The 14,899-nt window shown below is 39.3% G+C and overlaps 1 protein-coding gene across 1 annotated transcript in view; it reads right to left on the bottom strand.

Moving 5' to 3' along the window:
• Positions 1–14,647, bottom strand: part of LOC103599115 (U2 small nuclear ribonucleoprotein auxiliary factor 35 kDa subunit-related protein 2-like) — a 29,604-nt gene extending 14,957 nt beyond the window's left edge. Inside the window, 7 exon segments of the mRNA XM_008583215.1 lie at positions 2,846–2,964; positions 3,571–3,609; positions 6,483–6,569; positions 6,933–7,041; positions 10,405–10,477; positions 14,069–14,148; positions 14,565–14,647. Coding sequence (XP_008581437.1) covers positions 2,846–2,964; positions 3,571–3,609; positions 6,483–6,569; positions 6,933–7,041; positions 10,405–10,477; positions 14,069–14,148; positions 14,565–14,647 — 590 coding nt within the window.
• Between the last annotated feature and the right edge of the window lie 252 nt (positions 14,648–14,899).

Genomic DNA, 14,899 nt, shown 5'->3' with positions numbered 1-14,899 from the left:
GATATATCTTCTATTTTAACCAGTTATATTTTTAAAAATCTTATTACGGAGAATTTCTAGCAAACATAATAGTAGAGAGAATTTTTTATGATCCATTCCCCCTGCCTGCTCACCCTTTTTTTCTTTTGGTCTGAAGAATTTCTCAACAAATTCCAGACATCATGTCTGGCTGATCATTTTGAAATAAAATGACCAGCCTATATCAAGGCCATTAGTGACTAATGAAAATAAAGTACCTTTGTATTTCCCACTAATTTTACTCTGGAACCTAGGCTTTACTAAGGCTTTTCTGTACTGACATGAAACTGAGGCCTAAAGTTTATAGTCATGACAGCATACACTTTTGCTGACACCAATGAAGAGTCCATACTGATCTGTGAATTTATGAATATTGATTAAGACTCAAGCAGAAGTAAAAATGTCTTTTAGATTATATGCATACTATTTTCCTCTTATAAGTAATTCTTAATAACATTACATAAAATAAAATAATAAAACCAGGGAAAGACTGGAACTTTTTAGAGACTGGTTAAGTGGTAGTGAGCAGAATGCTGATAGAAAAATGGACTGTGAAGACCATTCTAAAGAGGTCTCAGATATAAATGAGAAGAGACTTATTGGAAACTGGGGCAAAGATTGCCCTTGCTATGAACTGGCAAGGAACGTGGCAGCATTCTGTTCATGCCCAAAAGCTTTATGGAATGTGGAACTTCAAGGAGCTGACCCAGGGTATTTGGCAGAAGAAATTTCTAAGCAGCAAAGCATTAAGGAAGCTCCATGGTTACCTGTAATAGCCTACACTGAGTTATGGCGGCAAAGGCATGACATAAAGCCAGAATTCAAAAGGGAAGCAGAGCGTAAAGATTTGGAAAAGTTGCAGCCTGGCCATGTGGGAGAGAAGTAGAGAGCTTTTTCAGAAGAAAAATGCAATGGTACTAAGAAGATTAATACAAAAGAAAGGGATTATCAAGGGAAGGGGAAAAAGGCCCTGAAGGCACTGCAGAAGCCTCTGGGGCCAACCCCTCCATTTCAGGCTGAGACCTAGGGAGACAGAATGATCTCAGGGAACAGGCCCAAGGCACCCTCCACAAGCTCGCTGTCCAGGGCCACCTCGGGAAGCTGCTTCCAGCAACTAGCACCCCAGTTGCTTTGGCTGCTCCAGCCATGGCTAATTTGGCCCCTGGTGTGGTTGGACCAGCAGCTGTGGAAAATACAAGCAGAAGCCTTGGTAGTGACCACATGGTGTTAGGTCTATAGGCTCACAGAATGCCAGAGCTGTGAAGGCTTGGGAGCCTCCACCCAGATATCAATGGATATATGGAGAAGCCTGGGGGCCCAGAAGAGATCTGTTGCAGGGGCAGATTCACCGCACAGTCTTTGCTAGAGTGATGCCAAGAGGAAATGTGGGTCAGAGCTGCAGCAGAAAAGCCCCATTAATACTATACATAGTGGAGCCGTGGGAGCTGGACTGCCTTGGAGACCCAAGAATTGGGGAGCTACCAGTGGGCAATGCCAGCCTCCGAGAGCTGAAGCATCGCTGGGGACCAGGAAAGCCACAGGAGCCGAACTGCCTGAGGACTTGGGGACACAATCCCTGCACAAGCATGCAAAGGACAGCAAACATGGAGTCAACGTACATGATTCACCAGCTCTAAGATTTAATGCCTGCCCTGCTGGGTTTCAGACTGGCTTAGGACCTGTTACCCCTTTCCTTTTGCCTATTTCTCCTTTTTTGAATGGGACTATGTACCTCATGCTTGTTCCACTATTGTATCTTGGAAGTAGATAACTTGTTTTGACTTCACAGATGGGACTCTGAATTTTGGACTTTTGAGCTGAAACAAGTTAAGACTTTGGGGATGGAAAGAATGTGTTTACCTGTGAGAAGGACATAAACTTTGGGGGCCAGGGGCAGAATGATATGGATTGTGCCCCCCAAGTTTTAGGTATTAGTAGCTTGATCCCCACTGTGGCTGTTAAGAGGGTGGGAAATCCTATTATGGTAACTGAAAGGTGGGGCCTTGAAGAGGTGATTAGATTCTCAGGACCAAGCCTACCGAATGGATTAATGGTGGTGGTCATGGACGTGGTTCTGAGGGCTTTAAAAGGAGAGCACTGAGACCCTCTGTCTCTCTGTGCTCTGCCATTTTCTGCAGTGTGAGACTCCTGGGTCACTGTTGCCACCATCACATGTGTTCCTTGGACTTTGGACTTCCCAGATTCTGAAACTATAAGCAATAAATTTCATTCTCTTTACACATTACCCAGTTCCAAGTATTTTGTTATAAGCAACAGAAACGGACAAATACATTACGTTTACCCCCATTTCACAGATGAGGGAATTAAGGCTCACAGAGCTTAAGTAACTTTCCCAAAGTGACAACCACTGAAGCCAGTTTTTGAACCCAGGGGGTTCCTGAGTCTGAGCACACTGACAATAGTGCATTAAAATACTTTTCCTCTATTCAGTCTGATCCTGTCTTTCACAAATACCCCTTTACGCATGCCAAGTTTTAAAAGCCTGTTTTGGGCAGTGTTTGCCATTCCAAAACTACAGCCAGGCTGCTCCAACCTCTTCAAATATATTATTACCCCATCCTAGTTGTCCACGGTGGACTGATGTAAGCACAGGAAGCAGCATCAGAGAACTCGGCTAAGCCCAGGGAACAGGAACAGAGGGAACAGAGGACGACCACCTGAGGAAATGGAGAAGCAGCAGGAAAGCAGCAGACGCCTGATGATGAACATTTCAAACTGAAGCCTGGGCGTCTTCAAAGAGAACTCCCAGACCTTGACATTTTGATTCACTTCATTCATTCACACAGGATAAAACAAAATTAGTTACCTATCTCCAAATCTGCAAGCTCCTGTTTTACTGTAGAATGGACAATTAGCTCGATCTTTCTCCATTATTCTTAAATCCATGGGTGGTTCTGGGTTTTGCCATGTGGCACCATTTTCCAACTGTTGAAAATAACCATAACTTCACTGGTGGTATAAAAACCCATGAAAGACCAAATGATTCAAAATGAATTCAAATATTTGTCAAAGGTAAAAACAGTTTAATTTAAGAATACAAACATTTAAATTGTTAACAGGCAATCAAAACTTTACAAACAACTGTTCTGAGACATGAGCTGTATTTCTCTTGGCTCGTAGTCAATTTCCTTTACCAGGCATCACTACTGCTACCAGGGGCAGTCACCAGGGTTTCCCTTCTGTCCATCCATTCTGAAAAGGGTCCAAGGACTTATTAGGAAACTGTCACTGACAGAAATAGAAGTTATTCTGAATCAAGGGAGACCGTCCATTTGAGGCTAGCAGTATGTGATGTTGCTTACACACATTTTAAGGACTCGAAACAAGTACAGTCCACAGGGAAGATGCAATACCATTTAATTTTGTTCATCAACAAACTTTTGTTGTTGCTGTATAAATTGAAAAACCACAAAGGTGATTCCAGATATCCAGACACAATCTAAAGAGCATACCACAAAACATTACTGGAACTACAGTTTCTAAAGAAACATTAATTGGTCTCAAATTCTTAACGAAACGTTTTGAAAATACCTCATTTTCAGCCTGATCCAGCATCTTCTGCGCAGCTTCCTACAAATGGTGCAAACATAGGACTAATGAAAACCCATAAGTCAGGTAAGTCACGTCTGGTTTCTCTGGTTAAGAATCCCATGTATAACAAAACACACAAACACATGCGTGGCTTCTGGTTCTAACTTTCTTTCTATGCATAGAGCTTCTGAAAGCTTTCAAAGGATATATGGCTGAGAATTTCTATTCAAATAGAAAATTTGATAGATCACATTGCAAAGTATTAAAAATAGAGCTTTGTAACAGTTCCCGTAACAGTGATATTTAGTACATTTGAGCATATATAACACATTCTAGTTTTTAAAAGGAAGTATTATTGAATATAAAACAGGATGCTAGCTGAAACATAAACATTTAACAGAAGCTAAAATATGACATGACCAGCAGTAACTAGGATTTAGGAGAAATTTCAAACTTTTCAATAAAGCAAAAGAAGCCCTGCAATATGCCAGTATTTTTCTACCTAATTAGCATTTGAACAAGTTTTAAATTATGCTCGACAGATTATTCTTCCCAAGCCCCTTAAAGCATTACATAAGACTCATATGTCTAGCTGCTTACTTGATAACTCTTAACTAGTCAGGTAGAGTCCTCAGTAACTTAATACATTCAAAACAGAACTCCTGTTATTTTTTACCCACCCTGCCACCTAAATGCCCTTCTTGGTAAATGGTGCTGCCACCTGCCCACCTGTTCAAACAAAAAACCTAAAAGTATGACTTGAATTCCCCTCCCTTTCTGTCTCCTCCCTCCCATTCTGTCTACTATCTAGAGAACCGCTGACTCTGCCTCAACCTACCCCAAATCTACATACTTATCTTTATTAAGCACTACCCTCATCCAAATCATCATCATCTCCTATCTGGAATAGCAGCCTTCTAACTGGTCACTGCTTCTTCCCATCCCCCATTTTTTTATATAAAAGTTAGAATGATCTGTTAAAGGTAAAGATATAAGAGAGATGAAGTCACAACCTGCTTAAAAACCCTTCAACGGCTTCCTATTACAATGAACATAAAATCCAAACTCCTCCTTCAAATCCAGGAGGCCCTGCGTGATCTGACCCAGCCTATCTTCCTGACCTCCTCCTTACACCCCTGCCCCTCTCTCTCTCCTTTGGTCTCTAGGTTTCGGGCACCCTGGCCGTCTTTCAGCCTCCAGGCCTCTTCTCCTGAGATCTCTGTACTCAGGTATCAGCTCAAACATTACCTCCTGAGAGATTTCCTTTACCAGGTAATTTAAAGAAGTACTTTTCTATCCCCATCATTCTATCACATTGCTCTCTGCTTTATTTCTTTATAGCACATAACATTATCTTCTCACATTTAAAATGATGTTTTACTTACTTATTATTTGATGCTCCCATCTAAAAAACTAACTCAGTGAGAGCAGGGACTTGTCATTTTCACTGCTCTATCTCCATCCACTAGAGAAGTGTTTAGCACACAGAAGAAACACATAACACATATTCCTTTACGTATGCTTAGAATCTATTTCATTTTACCCACTTCTCCTTAACGACTCACCGGAATCCCTTTGAAACAAAAGCATTTAAAAAAGCCTTAGCTTTTACCTGATCCTTGAAAGACCTCAGTTGAAGAACATTCTACTGTTAAAATAAGAATTGATTCCTCTCAATGAAAAATGACAATCTCCAACAACTTTTCTGCCCCATAAAAACCTAGTGTGATCTTGCCTCATCTGGAAAGCACTGCTCAAATAAGGGCATCTAAAATTTGCATTGGAATTAACTGATGGCCTGAGACAAAAAAACAGAGGTTGTGGTGGCTGCTTCTACCCTGTCATGACTAGGATGTTAACAAATGCATTTTTCCTTATTATCAGGTGATTAACTACCCAATTGTATGCTATTCAAATTTAGCAATATTATAGAAAAGATATATCCTGATGAACCAGTCAAGGAAAGATGAGCTGTGCTATCTTTGAAATAAATACATTGTTAAGGAATAGCCGCAAAATATACCAAATCAATCTTTAAAAAAGAATCCTGGCGGACAGAGAAGATATATACATATAACTTATAGATATTTTTAAATGAGCAACTGCATGTTAGCTACAATTGCCTGTATAGCCTAAGTTAGAAAGGAAGTCAAGATTTAATAAAAACAAGAATGTTTTCTAATTCCTCGATATTTGAGTCCCTGATTTCTTCGAATCAACGTATTCTTGCTGACATGTCATAAGCAGTTAAATCTCATATGAACTAAAATGTGGAAACAATACAAAATATTCTCTAAAGAAGTAAACCCACATAGAATAGCACCTTAGAAAAACACCATTTGCTAGAGCAATACAGAGTGTAAAGTATGGGCCAGCTGCCTGTTTTTTAAATAAAATTTTATTGGAACACAGCCATACCAGTTCATTTACATATTATCTGTGGCTGTTTTAGCATATACTGGCAGAGCTGGATGTTTGTCACACAGACCACACACACAAAAATATTTTCTATTTGACTCTATGGGAAAAGTTTGCCAATCCCTGCTATAAAGGGTAAATTGGGTAAAGTTGAAAAGAACCTTAATTTAAGGAATCCGCCACCGAGCAGACCCAAAGAAGAACATCATAAGGAAACTCTGGTGTATATCTAGACTAAAAATATGACTCTTTCGTGGCTGGCCACTTAGCTCAGTTGGTTAGAGTGCCACCTTGTAACACTAAAGTCAAGGGTTCAGATCCCCTTACCGGCTAGCCCCACACAAAAAAGGCTCTTTCCAAACAAAGCAAGAACAAAAAAGAAAAAAATAAACCCAAACCCTGACATGCCCACAGCTTATTCTTCAAACCCATCACACAGCACATGGGGACACTAAGGATATGCAGTGCGTTTATCCTCCTGTGACAGAAATCACCTCTCTTTCTCTCTTCTCCTGTAGTTTCTGCTCCTCCTCTTCTCTCTCTTTTCTCTGCTGTTCTTCCCATTCTTCCTTTAACTTTCTCTTCAAAGGAGAAAAAAAAGAGAAAGAAGGAAAGTTAATTATTTTTCAGACTTGCTTTTAAAGACTTTTTTTTTTAACCAGTAAGGGAATCACAACCTCCGGCATGGTGTGGTCCGCACCACGCTCAGCCAGTAAGCGCACCGGCCATCCCTATATAGGATCCGAACCCATGGCCTTGGCGCTGCCAGCGCCGCACTCTCCCGAGTGAGCCATGGGGCCAGCCCTAAAGAACATTTAACACTGCACAAATAAATGAAAAACTTTAAAAACATCAGTATTTTAAAGTTCAAGATATACAACTCTTAATGAATTATTTTGGCTAACTAAATAATTAGTTAACCAGTTATTTGATTAATACTGTACCTCTTGTTCTTCCTGCCGTTTTCTAGCTGCCTCTTCCTTTTCCTTCTTTATTCTGAATTCTTCTTGCGCCTTCTGCTCCCTCAGCAACCACTCCTCATGTAATCTTTGCCTATCAATATAATGATGTAATCAAATAAAAGAAATGGGCAGTAACCAAATACATACTCACACACATGTGATAGCAAAATGACACATTTGGGGAATAGTTAAAATATCAAGAAAGGTATTTTTCTATAAAGTAGTCAAGTGGAGGTAAGAGAACCAGAAGATATGAGTAGAGCTTTTGGAAAAGCACCAGGTGTCAGCAACTATCTTCCTAGAGGGTAATAAATTAAAACCACTACTTCTACATTTCATAGATAGGTACAGCTGTGACACCTTTTACAATTAAAAAAAAAAAAAAAAAAAAAACCACTATGACTTTCCCTTTAGGCTGACAGTGATGTTCAGGTGCCAATAAAGTGGGTAACAAGTTTCAAAGCAACATTTAGCTTCTCACATTCAGAAAATATTATCCTTCCTATTCTATGCATTTTAAAAGTGGCAATTCCATGACTGCAACACTATGAAAAGCTGGCATTTTCTGCCATAAACCTTTGGACTACCATTTGATACAGTTAAGAGACTCCTGTTGTTTGCCTCCAAACACCTGAAGTGCTGAAAGAAGGAAAATAAAACTACATTGTGATCATGTTTTTAAAAGAAAGCAAGCTACAGGTTTTAAGAAAAGATTACAAGAAATTATAAAAATAAATTAGGGACCATCTAGTTTATTTTTTTAAGTGACCCATTATAAAGAGTGATATTACCTTAAAGTGGCAAGTGTCTCAGATATCCAATATCACAAGTTTTTAATTTAAAGAGGGGTTAGATTTCCAAAGTTTATTTGCCAATCATGTGTTTAGAACCTAGATTTCATTTTCTCATTGAATTTGTAAAAGAAAAATGAAATATGAGAAATTATTCTATATTACTTCAGCAACATTAGGAGTTAATAAGGTTTTATGTCTAACCTGGGAACCTAACCACAATTTTAAATATTCTACAGGAAAATATATTCCGTTTCCAACTATAGATTCCAGGAGCACATCTTTTAGCCATGGTAGAGGCTGTTGTACTGCAGACGTCAATGTTCCTATACATGCTTTAGGTACCCTATAGATATTTCAGTGTGCAGAGCTCTGATTTATAAATCTTTTGAGGAACATATAATTGTATATAACTAAACCAAATGGCATACAAATTTAAGATGACAAAAAAGTAAAATGTTAAAAACTGCAAAATTTAATAACTTGAATATACTATATATCTGCTTTAAAATAGGATATAAAGCCACACAGTATTTTCACATAAGTAGTTTTCCTGTTTTTCAATAATTAAAATAGGATGCAACTTGTGTAGGAATAAACAAAGATCAAAGGAACACAAAGACATATGTATGTGATTTAAAAGAAGCATTTCAAATAAATTGGAAAACAAAAATTACTTCCCTATTTCATACCATATACAAGGGTACCTCAAAAAGTTTGTGGAAAAATAGAACTAAAAGATAATATGATTTTTTCCATGGACTTTTTGAAGTACCCTTGTGCACTGTCTTCATCTTAACAGAAATCTATAAGAACAACTAGAGTTATTATAGCAACTCCTATCTGCTAACACTGTGTTAAACAGTATACGCATATCACCTCATTTAATCTCCACAATTCTATGAGGTAAATGCTATGATGAATTTTATCTCTGTATTAAAGACAAAGAAATTGAAGCTTAGAAACATTAAGAAACGAATGCAGCTAGAAAGAGGCAGAGCCAGTACTGGAATTCAGGTCTGGCTGAAACCAACTCCATGTTCTCAATCACTACTGTTCTTTTTTTTTTTTTCCCCCACATTTTGATAGTTCCACATATTTATGTGCTTAGATAGATAACAGGAATCAATTACAAGAGAAGAAGCAACATTTCCAGTAACATGCTAAATAGCTAGAGAATATAGTTTTTTTCTCTGTCTTAAAAACTTATTTTTTTATTGTGGTAAAACATACCATAAAATTTACCATTTTAACCATTTTAAGTGTACAGTTGAATGGCACTAAGTACATTCACATTGGTGTGTGCCCCGATTTTTTCCCCCCAAAACCACCCTCTAAAAATAACCAAGAGAAAAAAATAGAATATTTTCATCATCTTCAGATAGGGAAGACTTTTTTAAGTCAGATAACACGACCAGTTATCATGACAAAAATCGATGACATGAAAATCAAATCATGGTAATGCCAGAAGCCAAGTTAGTACTGATGACAAATGAGACAAATGTACATCACACATATGACAGATAAAGGATTTATATCCTTACTCAAGTAACAGAAGTGCTTACAAAACAAATTAAAACACACATATCTCAGGGCCAGCCCGTGGCTCACTCGGGAGAGTGTGGTGCTGATAACACCAAGGCCGTGGGTTCGGATCCCTATATAGGGATGGCCGGTTAGCTCACTTGGGAGAGCATGGTGCTGACAACACCAAGTCAAAGGATTAAGATCCCCTTACCGGTCATCTTAAAGGAAAAAAAAAAAAAAAGAACACATATCTCAAAAAGATGCAAGACTTAAGCAATCCACAAATAGGTAATAAAATTTATAAAAAGATACTCAACCTTACTAATTCAGAAGTGTACGTTTGAAACAATAAAATATAACTTTTCACTATAGGATTTTTAAAAATTGATAATGCCTAGTGTGAGTGAAGGTACAGGGACAATGAGCACCTTGATTCACTGCCAGAAGGGCTACCAACTAGGTTCCCTTTCTACACAGGCAACTACATTTTCCATGGATCCCAACAATTTCATTTCTAGGCATTTCTCTAAGGAAATGATAGGACAATTACCAAGGACAAATAAGCATGGATGCTCACTGCAACTTTTTATATAGTAAAAAACCATTACAACCTGAATGTCCCTGAGTACAGAACTATAAATTATGAATGAATAAATTATAAGGAATTACTATACCATACAATGTACACTGTTGGCATTAAAATGGTTGAATTAGATCTTTGCATCAACAACGAAATATATGTACTATATACTTAACAAGAAAGCAATTTATAGAAAAATATATAAATATCCCATTATAGAAATACACATGTACAGGACATTTATACTTCGTTTCTTTCTTAACGATGGCTATATAATGTGTCATGTTAACTGAAGCCTTTTCACTTTTTACAATTGTTAATTTTTTTTTTTAAATGTACAAATTAGCAAAAACAGTGAAAAATACTTCCACCTCAAAAAAATGGTAACATCTAGTTTTAGCCCATCAGCTAGATATTTAAATAGTTTATACAGGGTATTTTATAAGACCTATTTAGTACAAGATTTTATACAGAAAACCTGTACTAGGTTAGTAAAGGGTGATAATATTCCAGTAAAATAACTAAGTTCACTTTAAGTGTTTCAGTTAGCACTGACCTCTCTCTCTCCAACAGCTTCTCTTCTTCTAGTTGTTGTTCTTCAGTCAAAGTGTCATCTTCCTCATCCTCCTCTGAGATTGCCAAGGGAATTTAAATGTTTTATTAAACTGAGTATTGAAAATTTTGGGTCAAAAATTCAGGAAAAAACATACATATAATCTTTAATCTTTACAATTATGATAAAAACCTGTTTTTAAAACTTTCTAATCATAAGGACTCTAATTGCCCATATTTGGTACAATGTGAGCATCAAAAAGAACAATAACGATAGTGGATAACACATTAAATTAAAAGATTAATCAGTGGCTCCATAGTGATACTCAAAGAGGTAAGTGGGGGTGTGGGAAGGAACATTCATCTAAAAACTTAGACAAAGATGTTAAAAATATTAGATGAAAGCTTGTTGGGAAGAGGATATTTACACTATCTCAAAATTTCACCCCACAGACGAGGACTAATGACAAAAGGGAAAATGCACCTTTTACAATGAAGCAACCTGGTGGGCAACACTTTTTATACTTAGCATCACTGGGAGTGTAACAAACTGACATTATAGGTCTCGTGATGTACGTAATAAGTTTACAACATCCGTTCTGTAGTATTCTGTCATAAAGAGCATAACATGAATCTAATCATGAGAAGACAGACTAATCCAGAATGCAGGGCATTCCATAAGATAACTGACTTGAGCTGTTCAAAACAGTCAATCTTGGTTTGGGATGGTTTAAATACAGCCTGTATATCATACCATCGAATTACTGTTCATTTACTCAAGTGCAAGTTTGATACTATGTTTCTGTGAGAGAACATCATTATTCATAGGAGATGCTGGCTGAAGGACTTAGGGGTGAGGTGCTGTGATATCTGCAACTGCAGTGCAAAGGGTTCAGAAAAAAATTTATATGTATATATATCTCTCTGAGGGAAAAAAAAGCAGTAAAAGTAGAGAAGAAATAGGAGAAAACTGAAGTGATCTTAAGGAAATGTAACAGACCTCAGACTTAAAGGAAAAAGATTTTGTGTTTGTCACTTATATCTGGTATAGGGTCTTACCAAAGGCTTATCCAGTACTAGATAGTTACAATAATTTACTTTTTGTAAGTAAACTTTATTATTTCAGTACCTGAAATTAAAAAGCCAAATATTTAGGATAAGTTCTAACTCACATAAAATAATAATAAAATGATCTAATGTTCATAAAGTGCCAGAGAACCTGGCACAGAGGTATGCCCATATACTAGACATGGCCTGCACATAGCTGATACTCACAAATATCTGTTATAACTGAGGCATTCAACTCCCCATTCCCCCAAACCAAGCTCACACTCTCCACAGAGGTGATCACTAAAAGTTCCGGGTGTAACATCTTCTCTACATGTACAATCAAATATCTAATTGTATTACAAATGTAGCTGTATTTATAGAATCATGCTACAGTTTTGCAACTTGCTTTTATACTTAAGTTACCTTAATTTCTTTTTTCTTTTCTTTTCTTTTTTTTTAAAAAGATGACCGGTAAGGGGATCTTAACCCCTGACTTGGTGTTGTCAGCACCACGCTCACCCAGTGAGCAACCAGCCATCCCTATATGGGATCCGAACCCGTGGCCTTGGTGTTATCAGCACCGCACTCTCCCAAGTGAGCCACGGGCCGGCCCCGTAGTTACCTTAATTTCTGACAAGGCAGCTTGTTTCAGATTATCTCAAATAGAACTGGGTGCCAAAGAGACCAGCTGTAATTGAGAGGTCGATATTCCAGAAATTTCTACGAATCATTTGCCAGTGCACTCTTACAGCAATGCTCTTAATACTCTAGCCTTGTGGGTAACGTTTGCCCATCCGATGTGTGTTACAATGAACAGCACTGTTTCATAGTCCAGTGTTCATGAAGCACCACTAAGTAAAAATTGTGAGTTGGAGTGGGCAAAATTAGGAGCAGCAGTCCAGATACAGGTACTTAGTCTTGGATGTGCCCTTAGGTATATAATCTTGAGCAGACCAGTGACTTAGATCCTTCAATGGACTAAACTACCAAGGAACACAATCTACCCGACTCTCCACGAAGGCTCACTCTGAATGCACTTTGCTAGTCAAAAGGGGGCAAAAAAAATCAACATTACAAACACCGCCTGTTACAGGATTTAAAATAGGGAAAGAAAAAAAGAGGTGCTGTTTGTTTTTAAAAAAGGTATGTTAGAATAAAACAGGTTAAATGATCAAAGTAAGGTTGCTGAGAACTTCAGGAAGGGGGCAGGGAGTACAATAAGGGCATCAATAACTCTAGCTACCCTGATAAAAGGTCCTTTTATCCCTGATGCTTTGTCCTGCCTCTAGTGAACCAGTTTTCAACTAACAGAAGAGAGATGCTAACACAGGTTGCAGGTAAACAAACTGCTCCTTCCATTCTAAATATTCTAAGTACTGCTACTAAAATAATTACTTGGGAACTCCAATGGTAAATGAAACCTAAAATAATTACTTGGGAACTCCAATGGTAAATGAAACCTCTACGGTTATGTTTCTCAAGGCCTGAGAATCCTGGTTACTTAAGGCCGTGGTTTCTGGACTTCAAGAATTGTCTAGGATACTTAATAAGCATATTCTGGATGGCAACCATTATAACCCAGTACTGCTGTGTGATTTTGGTGATCCCATCTACATTTATAACTACTATGTAACTTTATGACTATACAGTTTTATGACCAATACAACTAACTTTATCATATTAAACAGGCATATTTAATACATAAATGTTAGGTTTTGTCATGTGTAGGCCACATGACACCATGATCAGCTGTGCAAATGAAGGTTCTACAGTAGTTTAGTAGAAAAAGACTACAGGGCAACAGTAGTAGAGGCATTCCAAACTCCCATCAGTACCATACTCATGTTGTGAGGAGCATGTTTCACATCTAGCCCTAGCTTTACCTTACTGCAGATTTGTATTTTACTGGATGTGTGATTTCAGTTGGTTTTATAAGTCGTAAGTCTATTGTTTTATAGTCAAATAAGAGTTTCATAAGTACTGTTAAGCTTATATATATTTAGATAACATAATAACTTGAGTCAAAAAAAGTTCTCTTATATTACTCAAGTTTGACAAAAACTTGCAAAATGTCTCATTAAAACCCTTGATTCCTGCTGGTTTTACAAGGAAAAACATTCACCAAATACTATGTGCAAGGATTGTGCTATCAGCTGTAATTCATGATGCCTGCACCTGTAATATTAGATTCTTTAGAAAATACTCACACGTAACCAGTGGATAACGATTCACCATGAACCCCCACCTTAGTATGTTAACACTGCTTCTGACACGGGTCTAACATAACTTTACTTGGTAGGGCCGGCCTGTGGCTCACTCGGGAGAGTGCGGTGCTGATAACACCAAGGCCCCGGGTTCGGATCCTATATAGGGATGGCCGGTTAGCTCACTGGCTGAGCGTGGTGCTGACAACACCAAGTCAAGGGTTAAGATCCCCTTACCGGTCATCTTAAAAAAACAAACAAACAAACAAAAAAACAACTTGGGAGGCAGTAGCCACAGCAATTCTCCATCAGACACAGTATTTGACTTCCTTCCGACACTGGAGCCTCAAATTAGGGCGGGAGTGGGGGGAGCAGTTTCATACACAGAAAACAGGGTGAGACGTCGTCCGTTACCTGCGTCTCTCAATCGAGCGAGTTCCTGCCGACGTTTCTTTCGTTTCTCCTTCTTCAGGGCGGCCCTGTACTTTTTGCGACTGGAAAATTGAGACATACGCACAGCAGCGTCAGCGCCGCAGCGGCCCTGCCCAAGCTCCCCTCTCCTTCGCGCCCAATGACAGGAATCGCTCCTGTGCTCGGGCAAGAAATCTTGCTTTCGGTGTTTAAACTGCAGCACATGCACCTACCATAGCCTCATCCTTCCACGCCCAGACGGCAGATGATCTGGATCCCGCCACCTTTTCCCCTCCTCACCTCCCTGAGCCTACGGACGCCTGTGGCAGCCCGGGGTGCGCCCCGTAAAGAGCTCGAGCTGCCGCGGTGGTTCACTCGGTGGTTTCACTCTGGAAATGACTCAGATCACATTTCCTTCCTGTCTCCACATCCTCCATGCCCAGGCTCGGCCCGCTCCTTCCCCTTTTCTCGCCTGCTCAGCTCCCCTAGCGGAGCTTACCTCAGTTTCACTGGGATAGCCGCCTCCTCAGCCGCCTCAGCCGCCGCCTCAGCCGCCTCAGCCGCCGCCTCAGCCGCCCCCATCTTGCTAGCGCCCCCGCCCCGCCCCACAAACTCCGACCGGAAGAGGCGGGCTTAGGCGAGGGGGCGGGCACGCGCAGCCGCAGGTGCAGCACGGCGCCCAGTTGGGCGAAACCAAAAACGGAGGCGGGAGGTTTCCTTCCGGGGCTCGTCTTCCAAAACCCTGGTCAAATATGCATCTCCTTCCTGAAAACCCTCTGGGGCTCCTACGCCGCGCTAGAAGTAATTCTTTCTCCTCAGCGCTTCCCCAGTGCT

This window comes from Galeopterus variegatus, unplaced genomic scaffold (genome assembly GCF_000696425.1).
Source record: "Galeopterus variegatus unplaced genomic scaffold, G_variegatus-3.0.2 Scaffold2853, whole genome shotgun sequence".
Classification (NCBI taxonomy): Eukaryota; Metazoa; Chordata; class Mammalia; order Dermoptera; family Cynocephalidae; genus Galeopterus; species Galeopterus variegatus.
The sequence above is the reverse complement of the archived record's forward strand: the minus strand, read 5'-3'. Positions and strand labels throughout refer to the sequence as shown.